At 56.1% G+C, this 19,958-nt stretch overlaps 1 protein-coding gene across 1 annotated transcript in view; it reads left to right on the top strand.

The window, feature by feature from the left end:
• The first annotated feature begins 334 nt into the window (after window positions 1-334).
• The window catches only part of Syt13 (synaptotagmin 13), a 44,851-nt gene continuing 25,227 nt past the window's right edge, over window positions 335-19,958 (top strand). Inside the window, exon 1 of the mRNA XM_046456570.2 lies at window positions 335-621. Coding sequence (XP_046312526.1) covers window positions 439-621 — 183 coding nt within the window. The 5' untranslated portion in view covers window positions 335-438. The remainder of the gene's footprint in view (window positions 622-19,958) is intronic.

The following is a 19,958-nucleotide window of genomic DNA, read 5'->3' as shown; positions in this document are numbered from 1 at the left end:
CTCCCCGGACAGCCCCTGGGGGAGAAAGAGGATGAGCAAAAATTGAGATGTCTCTTAAAGGGAACCTTTAAAGACAAAGTCGCAGGCCTGATTCCTGCGCTCCTGCGGGTGCGACCTCAGCGAGGTCCAGTCTTTCCTAGGGGCCCAACGGTCCCCAGCCTGAGACAATCCGAGCTTCCTTCCACCTGGAAGGCCCGGGCTGCTGTTGGGTGGGGGTCCGGTCACATGTTGGGGGAAGGGGGGAGGCGGCTGACTGACGCGGCTCGGTGTCAGCCTCCTCTCTGACGTCCTCGCCGCCGTCCTCCCTCCCTCTCTCCCTGGCTCCCCGCCCCTCTGGCGGCGGGAGAGCTGCTGGCTCGCGGGGACCCGGCAGCTGCTTAGCGGCGGGCGGCGGCCGGGACCTGGGGTGGTGCGAGGCGGCGGGACCGAGCAGGCACCATGGTGCTGTCGGTGCCTGTGATCGCGCTGGGCGCCACGCTGGGCACCGCCACCAGCATCCTCGCGCTGTGCGGGGTCACCTGCCTGTGCCGGCACATGCACCCCAAGAAGGGGCTGCTGCCGCGGGACCGAGAGCCGGACCCCGAGAAGGCGAGGCCGGGGGTGCTCCAGCCCGCCCAACAGGTGAGCGGCGCCTGGCCCTCCCGCGAGGCGGGGTCGCCGGGCTGCGGCGGGGACCTGGGGGCGCGGGCGGGGGCGCCGCGGCCGCGATGCTCCCTTCGCTCCCGCACTTGGCTGGGAGGGGGCCGCGGGCGTGCCCCAGGGGTCGGGGAGGCCTGGGGGGGATCGGAGGGAGCTGAAGGGCAACTGGGGGTGAGGGGTGCAGAGAGGCACGGAGAGGGATGGGGTGCCGCAGCGAGGGCTGAAGGGGAGGACAGGGGAAGGGGCCCGGGTAGCATTGGGGACCCAGGGGAGCGTAGGGACTTGGGGGCTGCGGGGGCTGCGGGGTAATGGCACTCGGAAGAGGACGTGGGAGGGAGGGGGCCGGGAGCCTGGCTGCAGGAACCGGAGGCTGAGAGGGACAGTGGGGAAGCGACAGGATGGGGACAGGAGTGGGGTCTGCGGAGGGAGGAGGGAGCTGGGCGGCCGCGGACCTGGCGCAGAAGAAAACCCAAAGGGAGCTGCGCCCCCCGCCCGCGCCTCCTCCTCCAGCGGGGACTGGGGGTGGGACAGGGCGACACCAGGAGGGGCTTCCTGTCCTCAGCTCTGCCAGCCAGGGGTCGCCGCGGCCTCCGCAGCGGTCTCTGAAGGTCCCTGGAGCAGGAGGGTGGTCCCCTGGCATCTGCTCGGTCCAGAGCTCCTTGGGGCAGGAAATGGGCTGCAGTCCCAGGGTGCCCTGCGGCAGCCGGGGGCCGGGAGGGGTCTAGTCCCCAGCCGGCTGTGACCTCCAGGGACGGAAGAGGGACGGTGACCGTCCAGGGACGGTGCCAGATGTTCCCTGGAGGACCCCAGGAGGTGCCTTGTCAGAGTGCTTTGAGGAAGGCTGGCCCTGTGCTGGGGGGTGTCTTAAATGACCTCCCAAGTCCCTCTAGATTCCTTCCGGAGCTCACAGGGCTCTGGAGTGGCACTCAACCTGGTGGCTTCCATCCTCCTTTTTCCAATCAATTATTCCAAAGCCACCGGGTCCAGGTGTGCGGAGCCTGTGCCAGTCACCATACAGTCACCGTGGAAGGGAAAGTGGTTTGAGTTCTTACAACTGAAGGAAAGTGGCATTGACTCTGGCTGAATAGGAGCTGCAGGACAGTGGGACGTCAGGCTGGAATGATCTAGAAGTGGGAGTAGCGGCTGCCCCTCAAGCTCCTCTCCTGCCCAGGGCACCTAGGGACGGCCACTGTGCTGCCTTTCAGGGGTGGCTCTCTGGGCACTGTGTCCTCCCTTCCCCGAGAGGACCCCTGGAGAAGCAGTGGGTTTAAGTGACCTCCAGGACCCCTCCAGTGCTTTGTCCTATTGACAACCAGTAGCTGGCTCCAGGGCTGATCATCTGCTAAAGACAAGGCAGGAAGTCTCAGCCCCGCCTAAGATTGTCCACACATCTCATTAGATAAGTCACAGCAAACCATGGCACAGGCTGTGTGCCAGGCACTCTTATGAGTGCTTTACATTATTAATGCATTTAACAACCCGTCAAAAGATTAGGAAACAGAGGTTCAGAGAGGGTAAGTAACTTGCCCAAGGTCACACAGAGAAATTTTAGAGCCTAGCTGTCCAGAACTGGTCTGACTTTGGAGTCCATACCTGCAGCTGCTCCACGGTGCTCCCTCGCCTGCCTGATCCAGAGTGGCTCTCTCTACAGCCCGGCTCAGGCCAGTGTCCTCTTCTTTTGCAGTCTCCGCCTCCCTGGTTTTATGATTATTCTTATAGGACACTGAGCTCTGTCCTCCCCTCTCTTCTAGCTTTTCACACAGATGGCTTCTTCTGACCCTTTAGGTTTCTTTTGTGTTTCAGTGTCACCGAGTCAGGGAGGAGAATGCCTACTGTCATGTGAAACAAGGCATCTCCACGTTACCCTCTCCCATACCATTGCTTCCAGATTCTTCCACAGCACTTGTGACAGTGCAGTGGGGTCTTTGGTTCTCGCCTCCGTGCGTAATACTTATTCCCAGCACAGAGTAGGTTCAGTGTCTGGAAACCACCTGGCGTCCAAGAAAAAAACTGTCACACACAACTGCATCCCAGGAGCCAGTTGGGGGTAGCTCTGTTAGTGCCTCCCAGGTGGGTGCATCCGCCTTGTGCTGGCTCTAGAGGGACACAATAAGCCTTTATTGACACATGACACCTGCCCATCCACAGTCCCCTTAATGGTTCCCTGGGGGACATGGGATGGGGCCACCTGGGGCTCCGTCTATAGAGTGTGGCAGGCTGAGGTCTCACAATGGCTTGGTGGCAGCCTCCTTCAGCCGCTGACCCAGATAAAGTAAATAGAGGAAAGGCCCAGGGGATTTCAAAGAAAGTCAGGCGTACGGTGTCTGCAGGGTGGCAGGTGACGTGATCTAAGTGGCAGATGTGGACAAAGAAGACACGGCCAGTGGTGCTCTCTGAAGATGCGCCTTAGAGAGAAAGGGCTGGGGGGAGGGGAACGGCGTCCGACTCCTGCCGCCTGGCAGAGGGGTGTGAGGTTGGGAAAGTCCCCCTCCCCCCTCCCCGAGAACTGGGCCGTCTGCAGGGACAGAGACGCCCCCATCCTGTTGGGGAACCCCTGGGGTTTGCAGGCCGGGCCTGGGAACCGGATTTCTGGCCCTGGAGGGCTACGTGAAGGTGAAGGTTCTTGAGATTCTGAAGAGAACTTTGACGTCTCCCAGGGGTTTTGAACCTGCTGATGGGCCCGAGGACAGAGTTTCCAGGGTCATGGGCTTGGATAGGAAGATAGAAGTGACATCTTTATTTTCATCTGCCTCCAACGGGAACAGCATCTTCTGTAAGAAGAAATAAAAACAAACCGCAGTCGTCTCACCAATCCAGGGAAAGTCATGGATGATTCCAGACACAGGTTCTTCACCACGGGACACACGCATCCCTAATTCGGAGTGTGGGACCCGCCCAGGCTCCTGCCAGTCCCTGTTGGTCAACGCATCGACAAGGAAGCGCCCGGCGTCCCTTCCACCGCCCTGCGTTCTCGGCTGTTCCCCTGAACCCCGCAGTCTTCTATTTTCTGCTTTTTCAAACATTCTTAGGATGTGTCCCTGGGCTTCTGGGGACAGCTCCAGGAATCCTAGAGGTCAGCAAGCCCTACTCAGGGGAGGGGACAGAGGGTGGAAGCGCTTGGTCACGGGTCCCCTGTAGTGCCTCCAGCCAGCCCCGGGCCACAGTTCTTCGTGGCTCTTAAACGCACGCTCTGGACCTCTCTCTTGTCCTTGTCCTCGCTCACGGCGACCGTCGGGGGATCCAAGGAATTCCGTCTCACCACTTGCTTGCTCTTGGTCTGGCAGGACCCCTGGGACCTTCCTGTCACCAGCCCAGGCTGGGAAGCTTGGTTATTATGGGTGCCGGTGGCCTGAGCAGGGAGCCCTTGGGGAGGCAGAGCTGGGACAAGGACCTCCTTCTTGCTTCCGAATGCACTTGCTGGTGGCAACGGACCCTGGTTGTCTCTGCCTCTTGTCTGTGCGGGCTGCCCCTGGGCGGCCCTGGGTCCTCTCAGAGGAAGTCCTCTGCCCTGCCTACCAACTGGAGAGCCAGCGGAGCTGCCCCTTCCCGTCACACAGGATTCAGTCCTGTCTTCAGAGAGCCTTGTCTTGGGGTCCCCTTAGCCCTTACCTTGTTGTGACCTTAAGTGGCTTTCTCAAATGCTGGAGAGGCCCTCAGGGGACCCTGATGCTGTCCCCTCAAAGCCAATGTGCAGTGGAAGGCTCAGTAAGATTACTCGGCCTCAGCAGCGGTCACTACGTAGGCCTCTTGTGTCCACACTGCCCGTTTCCCACTATCAAACTGAAAAGTCCATCCTTCCAGGGAGGCAGAGCCCGGAGGGGCTTTCTATGGACGCTAGAATATCAATTCCAAGATTTGAGGAAATAAGTGACAAATTTATATCAAACAAACAATGTGTGTACAGTGCCCCCCTTCCCCAGGCCAGGAGCGTGTCCTTCATTATTTATTTGTTTGTTTGGTATCCCTTACAACATCTGCTTGAAGTTAGGCACGTGATGAGGTATCTTTTGAACTCAGTCACCATATTGCTGTAGGAATGAACAGGACAGGGTGGTCACCGAGGGGGTGCCATCAGGGAGGCATTGACAGGAAATCTGAAGCTGGCCCTACTTATTGGTGGGGCTCCCCTGGGGGAGTGGGGCCGTGTCCAGCCTTTGGCTGCTGCCCTGCTTGGTGACATGTGCTGGTCACACAGTGTGGTCACTCTGTGACAACGTGCCCAACCCAATGCATATGACGTGTGAGCTTCTCGCTACGTCGTGAGACATTGATTTTTAATATGTCATATTAAAAACTGCCATGGAGTCACGTGACGGGTGTTTATATTAATTTAATATTTTTATGATCAGGAGGACTTTGGGGCTATACTTGAGAGGACCCTGTCTGTGGTCTGTTATAAGCTGCCTCCCAGGCCCTGTCTGCCGTTGTCCTGTGGCAGAGAGACGGCCCCTTGGCCCTGGGCCTCGGCACCATCCGTGGGCAGTGGTGCCCCTCCCACCCCTCCCTCTCCTGGCCGTAGACCCTGGGCAGCCCCCCACCCTCACCTTCCTTACCCTGGCAGAGCCCGGCGGCGGGCACAGGTGCTGCCTTTCGTGTTAATGAGCTCACTCATGGGGCAGTGGGCACTGGCGGGCACTGGCGGGCACTGGTGGGCACTGGTGGGCACTGGTGGGCAAAGGCTGCTGCAGAGCAAATACAGCCCTGCTCCTCCGGATGAGCAGGGCGGGAGAGGACGACGGGTGGGCGGTGGCCGTGACGGCGTTCTAGTGCTGCCTGGTGCACCCTTCAGGGAGCCCGGGAAAGCCTCCGCCCACACAGAGCTTCCCGCAGCTTGGGGTGATGGCCTCCCACGCGCGCCTGCCCGCCATGACCACAGGCGGCCCAGGAACTGTGACCCCACCCCGGGAACTGACTGGCCGCACACGGCTGTGAGGCCACCTCTGTGGGTCCCCGCCCTTCAGCTTTTACTTGTTTGTTATGGCTGTTTTTTGTTTGTTTTGTGTACTTTGCTTCTTGTGGCTGGAACCCAGGCAGATCGCGCGCGTCCTCCCGCTGAGCTACTCCTGTGGTTTAAAGGGTCCATTCTGAGCTCACTGTGAGCCCACGTCCTGACTGATGACCCCCTCGTCCCCACAAACACCACCAACAGCAAGAGATCCGCTCCCATAGAGCCATCCTGGTGTGAATCAGGCTTTGCCTGTGCCGGTCACTGTGCGGGTCACTGTGCGGGTCACTGTTCTAAGCACTTGGACCATATGGATGCGGACCTTCCCATTAGCACTGTGAAATGAGCGTATTTTTGTTTGCACTTTACAGATGGGAAAGTGAAACACAGAAAGCTTAGGGGCTCTTTTCAGTGGGGAGCTGGAATGGGGTCGAGGGCTCTGTCTCAGGCCCCACTTGGGATCACCTGGCTGCAGCTCAGGAGAAAAAACACACTCGGGATCTTATCTGAGCCACTGCGTCTCTGCGGACCTGTGGGCCCGGCTCTCCGCACAGCCCCAGCAGGGCAGGCTCGGGCCTTCCCCGTGGAGAGCTTTGCCTCCTGTGCGTCCCTGTGCTCCAGGCGCTGGGTGTAGCTCAGGACCCTCCAGAGACGCTGGACGCAGTGGACATGTTTGGGCTGGTTGCTTAGCAACAGGAAGACAGTATGCATTTTTCAGCAGGAAATTAGCCTTGATGGTTGCAGGGAGAGGTGCACACCCACGGAGACGGCAGGCCTTCCAGACACCCAGGCCGGGGACTCTGGGTCTGTGTCCCTCAGCCCTGTTCCCGTGGGGGCTTCCCCTTGGTGCAGCATAGAGGCCACTCAGGTGCGCGCCTCTCTCCTCGTGGAGGCCCGTTGTTCAGTCAGGCAGGACCTGGGCTTCCGATAAGGCCCAGGTCACTGTCGACTCCTGGGCGGCAGGAAGGGGGATCCAGAGGCCGCCAGACGCAGCGAGGGGCAGACCTGAGGAGAATCACATGGGGCCTAAGCAGATGGGGAGGAAGAGAAGAAACCCACCGACGGGCGAGAATCGGAGCCAGGGAGGAGGGGCCACGGCAGACACCCACCCTCAAGTCAGAGCGTGGGGGGAGTCGGTGGAGAGGAGCCCTTTCCTGTCCAATTCCCAGTGACCACCTCACTGCACCCAGTGCCCCTGGGGACCCTGCTTTGAGGACGGAGGAGGTCAGTTTCATAAGGACGTTTCCAGAGCCACGGGCTCGTATTTTGCGTATCGGAATCAACACACCCGAGCACAGAAAGGCCCCTACAGCCAACTTGATGAGAAATAATGTGTTAAGGGAACTCAAAAGGAAAACAATGAAAGGGCCATGTGCCCCCCCGCTCCTCTCCTCCCTCTTCCCCCCTCCTCCCCTTCCTCCTTGATCATGTTTATTGAGCACCTACTGCATACCAGATACAGTGCTGGAGTTGGGAATACAATGGTACCCAACAACGCAGTGACCTAGTGTCAGTTCTCATGGAACTAAAGATGTAATGGGGGAGACCAGAGTCCAAATAAGTGAAAGTGTACCACGGGGGTAAGTGATCCGAAGAGACGGTGCTGGTGCTAGGAGGGTGCAAGGTGGAAATGACCCAATCAGGGAGGTCAGGGGAGGCTTTCTTGGAGAGAGCAACGGCCTAGCTAAGAGCTGGAATTGGAGCACAGGTTAACCAGGGCCATAGGGATGGGTGTTGGGAGCACCAAAAAGAGGATTGAGCCTGTGCAAGGGTCCTGAGGCAGAGGGTCCTAGCACCGAGGAGGGCCTGGGGATGGTGGTGCACATGAAGAGTGGCCAGTGTGTGATGGGGCAGGCAGGGCCTTGTGAACCTCAGACAGCCAGCTCAGGCAGGCAGGACTCAATCATTCACTAACATCCCTACAAGGCCACTGAGCCTGTCCTGATGGTACGAAGGTCACAGTTACTTTCAAAGCTCTTTTTTCTTTTGCATTGCAGTAGAATCCATGAAAAATTAACCATTTTTAAAACATTCGAATAAGAGACAGTGGTCAGTTCACTGTTGAAAACACCACCTCCGCCTGTCCCAGGACCTTTTCATCACCCCCAAAGCAAGCCCTACCACCAGGCAGTCCCCTGCCCTCTCCCCTCCCCAGCCCCCGGTAACCGCTCCTGTTTCCGGTCTCTGTGGCTCTGCCTGTTCTGGACGTTTCCTAGGAACGGATGCAGGCCGTGTGTGTCCCTCTGTCTCTGGCTTCTTGCGCTCAGCACCCTGCGGCGCGGTCCTAACTGGGCATCGGGCTGGTCGTCACTCTTGGCCGTGTGCGTCCGCTTCAGTATCCGTGTGAGCACCGCTGTCGGCTGCTCGAGGTCCACAGCTAGGACCGACTTGCAGATCCTCCTGGAACCCTGTGTGGGACTCCTGAGGGGTGGCCCTCAGGGGCAGGTCATCGGGCTTCCACCAGCAGGATCCAGGCCCACCCACCCCCCACGCCCGCCCCCAGCGGTCCTTTCCATTCTTTTCCAGGCACAGCTGCCCTGGTGTGGCCTCTTCTAAGATTTTCATATATATATAAAATTCAAAGCCTTTTCCAAAGTTATCTTTATAGGTTTATTCTGATTTATACTCCTGATGTATTTCTTAGAAAGTCGTTATTGGAAAACTTAGCAAGTACATGAGCATATAAACAAAGATGACGTAGCAGTTAGATTCCGGATCAGCTGAATAATTGTTGATCTGTGGCATTCTCTGTAGGAGGTGGGAATTTCTTTTTCTTTTTGATCTTTTTTTTTTTTTGTATCAGGGATTGAATCCAGAGGCACTTAACCACTGAGCCACATCCCTGGTCCTTTTCTGTATTTTATTTTGAGACAGGGTCTCACTGAGTTGCTCAGAGTCTCATGACTTGCTGAGGCTGACATTTGAATCCGAGATCCTCCTTCCTCGGCCTCCCAAGTCACTGGGATTATAGGTGTGTGCCACTGTGCCCAGCCTGTTTCAACTGGAACAATAATTGTATTTATGGGCTCCCATGTGATTTCTGATCCGTGAGCACATTCTGGAGTGATCAGATGGGGGGAGCGTGCCCGTCTCTGTGCCCTCTCTCCCTCCCTCTGTGGTGGGGCACCCACAAACCTCTCTCAAGCTCTTTTGAGATTTGCACTGTTGTTGACTCTAGTGGCCCTCCTGTGCCGCCGGCCACCGGAACCAGCCGACTACAGCTTGGTCCCATTGACCAGCCTCTCCTTGTCCCCTCCCTCTCCTCGGCCTCTGTGACCGCCGTCCCACGCCGCTTCTCTTCTGTGAAGGTAGCTTTCCAGATTCCGCGTGGGAGTGACGCTGGGCGCTGTTTGTCCTCATGAATCTGGGTTGTCCACCGAGGGTGATGCCTTCCGGGTCCATCCATCCTGTCACGCAGGGCGGGCTGTCATCTGTTGGAGTGACGCTGGAGAGAGTTGCATGGTGAATCTTTTCCACACTTTTCATCCACCGTCTGTGACGGGGCCTCGGGTCGAGTCTACATTTTGCTCGTGGGAACAGGGCTGCCGTGAATGTGGGGTGCGGGTCTCAGCGTGTTCTGTCCTGTCCTGTGGCTGCACCCCCAGCACCGGGACTACCAGCTCATACGGGAGTTCCCCTTTTTATTTCTGGAGGAACTTCAAAAACATAATGGCCAAAGTGACTTAAATTCCCATCAACCATGGGTAAGGGTTCTCTTTGCCACATTCTCACCAACACTTGTTATTTTTTTTCCATTTCTTTTCGTCCTGGGGAATTAACCCAGGGGGTGCGTTGCCACGGACCACATCCCCAGCCCTTTCTATTTATTTATTTTAGTTTGAGACAGAGTCTCACCAAGTTGTCGAGGCTGGCCTCGAATTTGTGGTCCTCTTGCCTCAGCCTCCCAAGCCACTGGGATTACAGACACGTGACACAATGTCTGGCCCTTTCTCTTTCTGATAGTGGCCATCCAGCTGGAGTGAGACGAGGCCTCGCTGGGGTTTGATGTGCGTCTGCTCTAGTGGCCGGTGATGCTGAGCACGTCCTCACCTCCTGTTGGCTGTTTGTGTGTCTTCTCAATATCTAGGTGTTCTGCCCATTTTCAAATAGGATCATTGGGGTTTTGCTATTGAGTGCAAACTCTCATTTTAGAAAGATTCCTCTGTCACCGGCGAGTCTTTAGCAGCCTTTTGCTCTTGTCTAGGTGGGCACACCTGGTGGCTCCTGAGTCCCAGGGGGAAGAGGAGTGCACAGCAGTCCTGGCCCCTCTCTCAGCACACTGGCACCCGCCCTGTTCCTCAAATATGTTGCCTGTTATGTCCCCGTCACCTTCCCTGTCCCTCCCCTCACAGCTTTGGGCCCTCAGGGGTCCCAATATGCTGCATCCAGCAGGTGAAGGCTCTCGGGTCCCTAGTCCCACTGGGTGGTGTGTGCACCTTTCAACCCCCCTGCCTTTCTAATCGATGTCGCCCACTGGGCCAGGCGAGGGGGTTCGGAGCATTCTCCACGGGGCTGGTGCAATGCTCACCAGGAGCTACCTTCTACACCAGGAGCGTCTCCAGGTGCTAACTCACTAGGTAAAATGTGCTTTCATTGCTTTATATGATAAGAAAACCACGGTGTTGAAGGGCACTGCAATGATATCTTGGGACATTGATCAGGACTTTGGGTGGCCTTGGAATGCGTTATAGTTTTTCCCGTTAAAATACTGCACCAGCACTGCCTGCCTTCTGGAATGGACAGCCAGCACGTTCCCAGGAAATGGCAGAGCCCATAAGGGGTTCTTGCATCTGTGCGTATGCATTTTAAAAGCGGGGAGAAGGACCCTCCGGGAATTCTGTGCACTTGAGTCTTGTCCACCTGGCAGAGACCTTAGGACACGGTGACACATTTCCTTGACTCCTCCACCCTCACCACCTTTCCTTCCTCGAGGTAACAGGAAGCCAGGGGGAGGAGTGCATGGCAGAGAGGCCTGGTGACCAGAGGGGCAGGCGGAGGAGGAGGGGACTGTGGGACTTGGGCCAAAATTCACGTCGCAGGCTCGGAGCAGCAGGAGCGGGCACTGTGTCCCCTGGAGAAGCTCCGAGCCCACCAGGGAATGGGGGAGTTGAGGGGAGGGGGTGCGGGCAGCGTCCCTGTCCTTGGCTCCTCCCCCAGGTCCCTGTTCTCTTGGTTGACATTGGACAGAGTTTCCCAGATCGTCAGCTGCCAGCTGATGGGAGGACACCCACACTTCACTGGGAACAGCGGGGGACTTGCTGCCGAGGTGGCGTCAGGGGGAGCGGTGGACCATGAGGCAGCTGCACAGTCTGCTGCTCGGATGGGGGGCTGCTCGGGAGGAAGTGGGGTCGGGGAAGGGCTCATGGAAACAGCCACAGGCCCCCACCGCCCTGGGCAGCCCTGGGCACTGCCGCCTTCGGAAGGCTCCTCCTCTCCGTGGGCACTGCCCAGCTCCCTGCCACCCACCTTCCTCCCCACCACGGTGACTTCATGCAGAAGAAAGGGCAAGGCCACCAGGGAAGGTGTGGTGGCTTCAAGAGAAACACAGCAGGACCCGCCGGCCCCGTTGTCCATTCTCTCAAGGGCATCACCTAACGAGCTCGTCACAGGCAACAGGAGGGATCCTAGGAGCAGCAAGTGACTGTCACCCTCTGTGCCACAGCCACAGTGCAGAACCTAGAGAGGCCATCAGGGGTCCCGGCCCCAGCTGCCGGAGGGCGTTCGACTTGGGGTCCCCGGGAGTATCCGTTTTAAGTACCAGCCTGCTGCCGCGGTGGACATGCTCTGAGGGTGTCTGCCGAGGGCTTACGTGTTGGAAGCTTGGTCCCCAGAGAGGCAATGTTTAGAGGTGGTGGACCTTTAAGAGGTGGAGCCTAATAGGAAATCATTAGGTCATTAGGACATGGCCCGCCCCTAGGGGATTAATACCGTTTCATGGAACCTGTGGTTAGTTATAAAAGAGTGAGCCTGCCCCTGAATCACTCTCTGACCTCCTGTCTTGCTGTGATTTCTCCCTCTCTCACTTGCTCCCACCATAAGACCATCCACCACGAGGCCCTCACCACAGCTGGTGCTATTTGAACTTTCAGCCTCTTTTCTTTATACGTTACCCAGCCTCGGGCATCTCATTACAGTGATGGAAATGGACAAATATGCTTCCCAATAGAGAAAATTGTCTCTCAGAATGAAAATATTCATTTTATGATGAAGATGCTGAGCTATCAATCATAGGAAGCAAGTGAGACACAGAATCTTGAACTTGAATTTAGACTCCTCCATGACCTTGGCCATGCTGAATCTCACTTTTCTCATAGATGAACTGGAAATGGATAGTAATAAGGTTCTCTAAGGCAAGGTTTAGGATGGAATGAGATGACTCTCGTGAAGGCACCAGAAGCCTCGGCCCTGGCTACTCCTCAAAGCTCAGTTTAGGTGTCTCTGAATCATTTTCTTCTTTTTCCTTTGCCAAAGCAGTGGCTTGTCTCCAGGCAGGGGGAGAGACTATATTAAAAGTGTCCCAGATGTGAAAGATGAAATTCTCCTGCTGGTTTGGGGAGGGGAGCAGGAACCTCCACTTCTAGGACATTCCTTCATCCCATATGGATTTCTTGACCACCTACTGTGTGCAAGGCCCTGACTAAGCAAGCATTGGACACCACAGTCACAAAGTGAACCACATCCCTGACTCTGTGCAGTTCATGTTCCAGGGGGAGAGATGCTCGTCTTGCAGACACATCGTGGAAGTGGACAGCTGTGGAGGGTGTGGTGAGGGAGTTCAGGGGCTCCCAAGCAGTAGTTGTTGATCAGTGCTCTGACCTGCAACTGTCTTGGAGACCCCTTCATTAAAAACATTTGGGGCATATATGCCTCATATGTGCATATTTAATTCTTTGTGAAGCACGTGAATATTGATATATGTGCCCTATTATACTAATACATCATGCACATAATGAAGCACATGTAAAATAGACCTTTTTAAAAAAAATTATAGGCCAGATGCAAGTGATGCATACCTGTAATCCCAGCTACTCCAGAGGCTGAGGCAGGAGAATTGCAAATTTGAGGCCAATCGCAGCAACTTAGCAAGACCCTGACTAGAAATCAAAGGGGCTAGGATGCAGCTCAGGGTAGAGCACCTCTGGTTCCAGAGTCAGCTCCAAAAATACACTTAAAAATATGCAAACAAATAATTGCACAAAAAATGCTGTTACCTCCGTCCCGTATTCCCAGTGGACTTCCCTGCAAGGCTCTGGTACAGTGAGTGGCATTTAGTAGGTAAAGGCCTTGGGATGAGGGCCAAGATATCCCAGGGACGAGGCCCACGCAGGGGCCCCGGGGAAGAAGCAGGGTGGTTAGAAAGGACAGAGGGAGGCCGTGGAGACAGCACAGGGCAGACTGGCGGGAAGGGAGGGACAGGCCAGGCCAGCCAGGGCCATTCAGGACCTTGGGGCCACCATAGGTGCATAGCTCTTTGTCCCAGGAGCTCTGGGAACTATGGAAAGGTCTCTCTCTGGAGGTCTGACTGGTCGGCTTCGGCGGTGCACTGACCCTAACCCCCTGGTCACTGGGTGCAGAGCAGGCTGGCTGGGGAGCCCGGAAGTGAGAACCGGGGAGCGCCCTGGGTCAGACGATGGTGGCCTGCCAGGAGGTGAACTGGTTTGGAGAGATGGCACCAGGAAGAGAGGAGGAGGGCTGACCCTGAGCCTCTGCCCCTCCTGCTGGGTGGCGGCGGCACTCGGTGGGTCAGGGAGCACCGGGTCAGCCGAGGCCAGAGTTCCCTGTTGTGCAGGGGACGAGGGTCTCCGGGGTCACCGTGCCCGCTGTGCTCTAGTTCTGGAACTGGCTAGCTGGCTGGAGATGACCTGGGGGTCTTGTGCAGGGGGTGCCATCGCAGCCAGGAGCACCCTGAGAAAGAGAGGTGAGCGAGAAGGAAGACGCCCAGGGACCGTGTCTGCGGACACTGATGTTGAAGGGCAGGCACTGAGCGGCTAAGGGACGCGGGAGGGGGCAAGAGAGAACTCGGGGACGGGAGTGTCAAAAAGGACAAGGAAACATGCCTTCCAAGGGAAGGGCCATCCCAGCCAGAGACCAGTGCTGGAGGTCCTCTGTGGGACGTAGACCACGAAGGTCATCCGTGACCTTGGAGACCAATAGGGACCTCCCGCGGCTGATGGGGCCTCTGGGAATGGGCCGAGGAGTGGGCAGTCCAGGTGGTTCTGTGGCTGTGAGGGGCGGGGAGGGGGAAGGTGGTGGCTGTGTAGGGGACAGGTGGTCACTGGAATTTCAAGCACAGAGGGAAACGGTGAAGACAGAGGGAGAGAGACGGAGGGAAGTAGCCGAGGCTCCAAGGGGCTGGGTGCGCGCTCCGGTGCGGGGAGGACACTCCTGCCGCGCAGCCGGGCAGACAGGGCACAGACTGTGCGGGAGGGTGGCGGTTCCCGGTCTCCAGCAGGAGCTGAAGAGCCTCCATTCTGTGGGCTGCCTTTTTTTCTGCGGACGAAATCTGAGGGCAGAGAAAGAGAAATGCAAAATGTGGGCTCGAGGGAGGATTTTGGCAAACAGTAGGACTGCCAGGCAGGCAGAGAGCCTACTTGAGCTTGGCGACGGTGGACGCCTCTGCCCTGGTGGGTGACTGAGCACAAAGCAGGCATCAGGGTGTCCCGATGGATCCCGGCTGGAGTCCTGCAGATGGTGTTAGGGGAGGGCGCGGGCAAGGCGCTCCTTAGACTCTGAAGGGGTGGAAACCAAGCCGGAAACTGGAAAGCCAAGCAGTAGAGGGTCCTGGTGGTCTTAGTGGTGAGGGGCGAGGTCTAGTAGCGAGGGGCGTGGCCTGGTGGTGAGGGGCGTGGCCTGGTGGTGAGGGGCGTGGCCAGCTGGCTGCAACAGGGCAGATTGTGGAGGAGGGCTCCTTGCTCCTTGATGCCCTGAGCGCAATATGCCCCCCAGGTCAGAAATGCCAGAACCTTCCTTCAGCTCCCTAACAAAGCAGGTAGGGCCTGGGGGAGGGCAGGGTTGGAGTGAAGCTTGACTTCCTTACAGTTAACTCTAAGAGGAGGCCACAACAGGCAATGATGAGTCAGCAGCCTGGGAGGCCGGCTGTCCAGGTGCCAGGTGGTGCTCCTGGATCACTTTGTGTGTGTGTGGTGTTGCTGGGGATTGAACCCACGGCCTGGGCGTGTGAGGCAGCACTCTACCAACTGAGCTATACACACCCCCTTAGCAAAGCACAGCATTCCCTCTGATGAGGGAGCCCCTGGTGTCCGCGGCCCCTGAAATCCGTAGGAGGATTTCCCAACCGGCAGCTGGTGACAGGCTGTCCTGGTGGCTCAGAGTCTGGAAAAGTGGGTTGAGACCACTGCCAGGCATCTAGGCCACATCCCAGACTCCAGCGACTGTCCCTGGGCCGGGGGTCCTCACGTCCTGTGCAGGAAAAAGAAGGGTGGCTCTGGCTGCAGCTGCCATCTTTGGAAACCCAGCTCTGGGACCCCAGTGGCCTCCGTAGGGAGGCTGTGCTAATTGCAACCGTGAATGAAAGGCAATTTGACTAATAAATAGTATCAGTAATTAGTATTAGTGATTACGCTGTCATTAAAGGAGGAGGTAAAGTGATTCGACTTTACGCTCCACATGCGCAGGGAGGTGGGAGGCACCTAGGCTCTGGGCTGCAGCTCTGATGGCCCTTCTTCCACATGTGACCCCGGCTAGTGACACAACCTCTCCACACTCAGTCTGGAGTGTGTGCGAGGTCATGTTGTCATCACTGAACTGTTGTGGGAATTAAATGAGATAATACACCAAGCATCGTGCCCAGAGCACAGTAAGTGCTGGGCCTACCCTTTGTGCCCCCAAAGCCACGCTGAATCCTCCCACCTCAGCCTCAGCCTCCCCCTGCTCCCCCAACATCAGCCCTGTTGTCTGGCCCCAGTAAGTCCTGGCCCCGGAAAGCCCCCTCCTGTCAGCTGCACTGACAGACTCCCTTACCCTTTGGCATCAGGCAGAACTGGCCCAAGGGAACCCCCGAGGGAGACCTGCCTAATGACATCAGGAGAGTGGTGGGCATTTACCCCCTCTCCCTCCCTGCCAGGTTGCTAGGGGACTGCAGTGTCCCTCACCTGAAGGGCTGAGTTCCTGCCTCCTTTACCCAGCTGGTTCTGGTGACTTGCCTGCTTCTTCAGGCCTAGAGAAGTGCCCAGCTATTCCTGGCCCTGGGGCACCCACTGACTCTTGCTGGCCTCCTTAGCCCTCCACATGGTGGTGTATGTCTGTCATCCCAGCGGCTCAGGAGGCTGAGGCAGGAGGATAGTGAGTTCAAAGCCAGCCTCAGCTACTTAGCAAGCCTCTAGGCAACTCAAGAGAGACCCTGTCTCAAAATAAAATATAAAAAAAGGGCTGGGGATGTGGTTCCATGGGTAAGCCCCCGGGTTCAATCCCCAGCATGAAATAAATAAATAATCCATCTGCTCCCTGAAGCCCGCCTCCTTGCTCAGAGTGAAAGTGCCGTCTGTTCCCGCCCCTGCTCTTATCAATAGTGTGTTCAGTCCCTTCTGAGGATCCTCACCAGCCCAGCCATCGATGAGAAGAAAGGGATAGAGACAGTATGCCCACGAACACTGTCACTCAACTGGCAAAGATCAGGAGTGCAGTGACAAGACCCTCAATCTGCAGGTTGGATCTTTTAGAAGCCACTTTTATTTTCCCATTTGATCCAGCATCTGGCAGGGCACTGGGCACATTTCACACCTTTTGATAAGTTTCCCCAGAGGGACCCCCCGGGCTGGGAAGTCTGGGGCTGCTAATCTCGTCTCAGGAGCTGGCGATGAGCAAGGAGATGCCCCCCCACTGCGTGGTGAGGGAGCCCGTGCTCTAGATGCGACTGACCTGCTGTCGATCGAATCTTATTTTCGTGACAGCATTTTGCAGACTGCCCAGGGCTGGCCCGTGTGAGGTGCAGGGGAATCTGGGGGGTTTGCATCTCACTTAAAGGGATGAGCAGCCCACCTGATGGCACCGATCTGCCTTGAATCTGCCACAGTGGCGGCTGGGAGGGGAGGGGCAGAAGCAGCCTCGTCACTGGCTGTCCCCAAAGCCTCTTCCTTGTTGACTAGATGTTCAAGTCATGCAAGGAACCCATCTGCTGCAAACCCTGCTGTGGCTGCAGATGTCTGGTGATGCTTGGCCGTCTTCTCCTTGGAAAGGGAAGCCGAGAAGCCCATTCGGAAGTGCTGTGTCCTTGGTCTGCTCTCAAATCCCTCATAGGGGTGGCCTGGGTCACCCCTATCCGTCACCTGTTCCTTGGAGAAGTCCCGAGCACCGCCACTTTCTGGTTTCATCCAACCTGGTCCCTTGCTCCCTCCCCCTGCACTGGCAGCTGACAGTCCCCCAGCTTGAGATGCCTCTGTGTCCCCCATCAGTCACCTTGAATCCTGGGCAGAAGCCCCTCCTCCAGGAACCTTCTCTGATCACACCGATGGTGAAAGGCTCCTCCTTCTGTAGCACACAGTCCAGACCTTGGTCTCTTTGGACAGCTTTGGGGCTGTGGCTCAGTGGTAGAGCGAATATCTAGTATTTATGAGGCTCTGGGTTGGTCCCCAGCACTGCAAAAAAAGTAAAAAGACCACTCTTAGTACTTACTTATCTTTTTCTAAGTCTGCATCAGGAATAACCAATAGCTTCCATCTTGCATGTCCCTTCTTATCCACTGACAATGACTTTCTGGAGCCATGAGTTGAGCACACTGTGTCTGAGCTCAGCAGGAAAGTATGCTTTCATCAATTAGCTATGTCTGCCATGTGCACAGGAGAGCTGTAGTAGATCATGGAATATCTGGACCCCCACATGAGCACTGTGCTTCCCAAGGGCAGGGACTGTATCTTCCATGGGATAGAAGCTGGGTAAATACGCAAGTAGTGGGCAGCGCGTGTGAGCTGGTTTCCGTCTGACGGATTGCAATCTGATGTTTTACTACAGCTCCCCTGACTGTGCTCATGGCAGACATGACTAATCAATCAAAGTATTCTTTCCTGCTGAGCTCAGACATAGTGTTCTCAGCTCATGGCTCCAGGAAGTCGTGGATTTGGGTTTAAAGTTGAAATGTAAGGAAAATTCAGTAATAGTCCATGTCCTATTCAGAAGCCATGCTTTACAACTTGGATTTTTTTTGGGGGGGGGGTTCCTGGGTATTGGACCCAGGGGTGCTTAATCACTGAGCCTTACCCACCAATCTTTTTATCTTTTTACTTTGAGAGAGGGTCTCACTGAGTTGCTTAGGGCCTCACTAAGGTTGCCGAGGCTGGCTTTGAATTTGCAATCCTCCTGCTTCAGCCTCTCAAGCTGCTGGGATTACAGGTGTGCGGTCACCATGCCCAGCACAGCTCGGCTATTTTTGAAGCCTTCATGGTAGAAACTGACACGCTTTCCCAGTGTCTGTGCTAAGTGGATGGACGTCTTAGGTTAGTGATTCTCTGCACTTTCCTACACTGAATCGCCGTTGATGGACAATTATTACATGCTTGAAGGGTTCTGAACAATTCACCTCCTCTCTCTCCCATTAAGAAAAGCTTCTGATAATGAAAATGTGTAAAAGAAGTATGGTTACAAGCATAACCTTGAATGTACTTGAGTCAATCTTTAAACGATCAAAAATGACCAAGTTTCAGTCCTTTAACTATCATTTGCAATAAACAGGCACAATAACAGGCTTTAAGACTGTTGTCTTAGTGGATCCATCCATGACCCATCACTGCTCCGGTCCAAGATCCCAAGTGCAATGTCAAGGAACCTGACATCTCACCACGTTTTTCAGCTTTTAATATCAAAACAACTTTCTTTGGAAAAACAAATATTAAAAACATGGCTGCCACAAATGGAAGGATGAAAACGCTGTTGGGCAGACCCAGAGACCCAGGAGTCCCATGTCACAGATGTCAGCCAGGCCGTCAGCTCCTCCCCACGTCCACCAGGCAGTTGGGCCAGGAGGATTTGAGTCCCTAGGAAAGCAATATGGTGAGTGGGGGAGGGGTCCTGGTGGGAATTTCAGAAGCCAAAGTCTGGCAATGAGACCCTCACTCAGGAGGGAGGCGAGTAGCCACCAGCCCAGCTGTGGCCGCTGATGACAAGCTGGAGGCTGGGGGAGGGGGCTGTGTTTGAGACCCACAGTAGTAACGTGAGGGTTCTTAGACTATCCCAGCTTGTGACGAGGGTCTCCAGTGGCCTTGACATTGTCTTGCGCAGGTCACAAGTGAAACATGTTCTGCACAAAGACTGTCAAACCCAAATTCGGAACAGAATAGTACCCAAGCCGATGCCCAATCGTCCAGGCAGTTCCGTCAACCCCCTGCTGATGGCTGGGGAAGGAGGGCAGGTGGGGAGGAGCCTAATGACTTGGCACCAGCTGGAAAATCAGAAGCAGTGATTTGGACGTTTCTAGGCGTGGTGGTCAGTAACCAGGGCCACGGCCCCAGGGACCCACACAGGGTAGTGCAGTGGTCAGCACTGGCTCAGGGTGGACTTGGATTCCAAGCTCAGCTTGGTCACGGTAGTTGTGTGACCTTAGGCAATTTCCATTTCTCTCTCTGAGCCTCAATTTCTTCCTGTGTAGAGAAAATGATGACATTTTTTTTTTTGATTGCTGTTAGGATATGGAGAACAGAGAAGTAGTCCGCACTTACCTATAGGGGTTGGGTAAAGGTTAAAGGCGGTGACCTTGGTGTTGTGCTCTCTGTGTCCTGTGCATGGGGAGGGTCCAGCCTCTGGGGCATTGTGACGCGGCAATTCGAATCAATGCAGGCCCCACCTCTCTTGGGTCTTCAGTCCCACGAAGTCTTTTTAAAATTCTATTTTAAATTCTATTTGCTCCAGAAATATCGGGGCCCTGGCAACACTAGTACTTTTCTCTGTGGGCTGCAGACCCCTGTCCTCTGAACCCCTGCACATTTTCAGGGTGCCGTCTTGGCCTGCTGGTCTACCCCAACCTCGACACCTGTCAGACTGCAGCCAGGCTCCGGGGCGCCCAGCACAAAGTCAGGGTCCCTGTGGCTCTCCCTGTACTCCCGCTCTTGCCACCCGCCCTCCCTCTCCCAGGCAATGCTGGCTTGGATCTTACTGACCTGTCTGGCTTTCCCCTGGTCTCCATTACAGCTGTCATATTACAGGGTCCCCCACCTGCCTCTCTCCCCACCCACCACATGGTGCAGACCCTGCCCGCTGAGGGGCTGCTGTCACAGAAAACGTTCTTAACATTGAATGCTGATTGGTTGGAGGCGTGAGTGACGTCTGGGCTGGGCAGGTGGAGGTGGGCCCTCCTCCTCTTGCCCAGCGGGCTCCTCCTTCCATCTGCCTGACCCCTGAGAAGAACTGACCACTGCTTCATTGGGTT

The sequence above is a fragment of the Marmota monax genome, unplaced genomic scaffold (assembly GCF_021218885.2).
Source record: "Marmota monax isolate L192 unplaced genomic scaffold, Marmota_monax_Labrador192_F-V1.1 WCK01_AAM20220418_F8-fsc00047, whole genome shotgun sequence".
Lineage (NCBI taxonomy): Eukaryota > Metazoa > Chordata > Mammalia > Rodentia > Sciuridae > Marmota > Marmota monax.
This window is presented reverse-complemented; position numbering and strand designations above follow the sequence as displayed.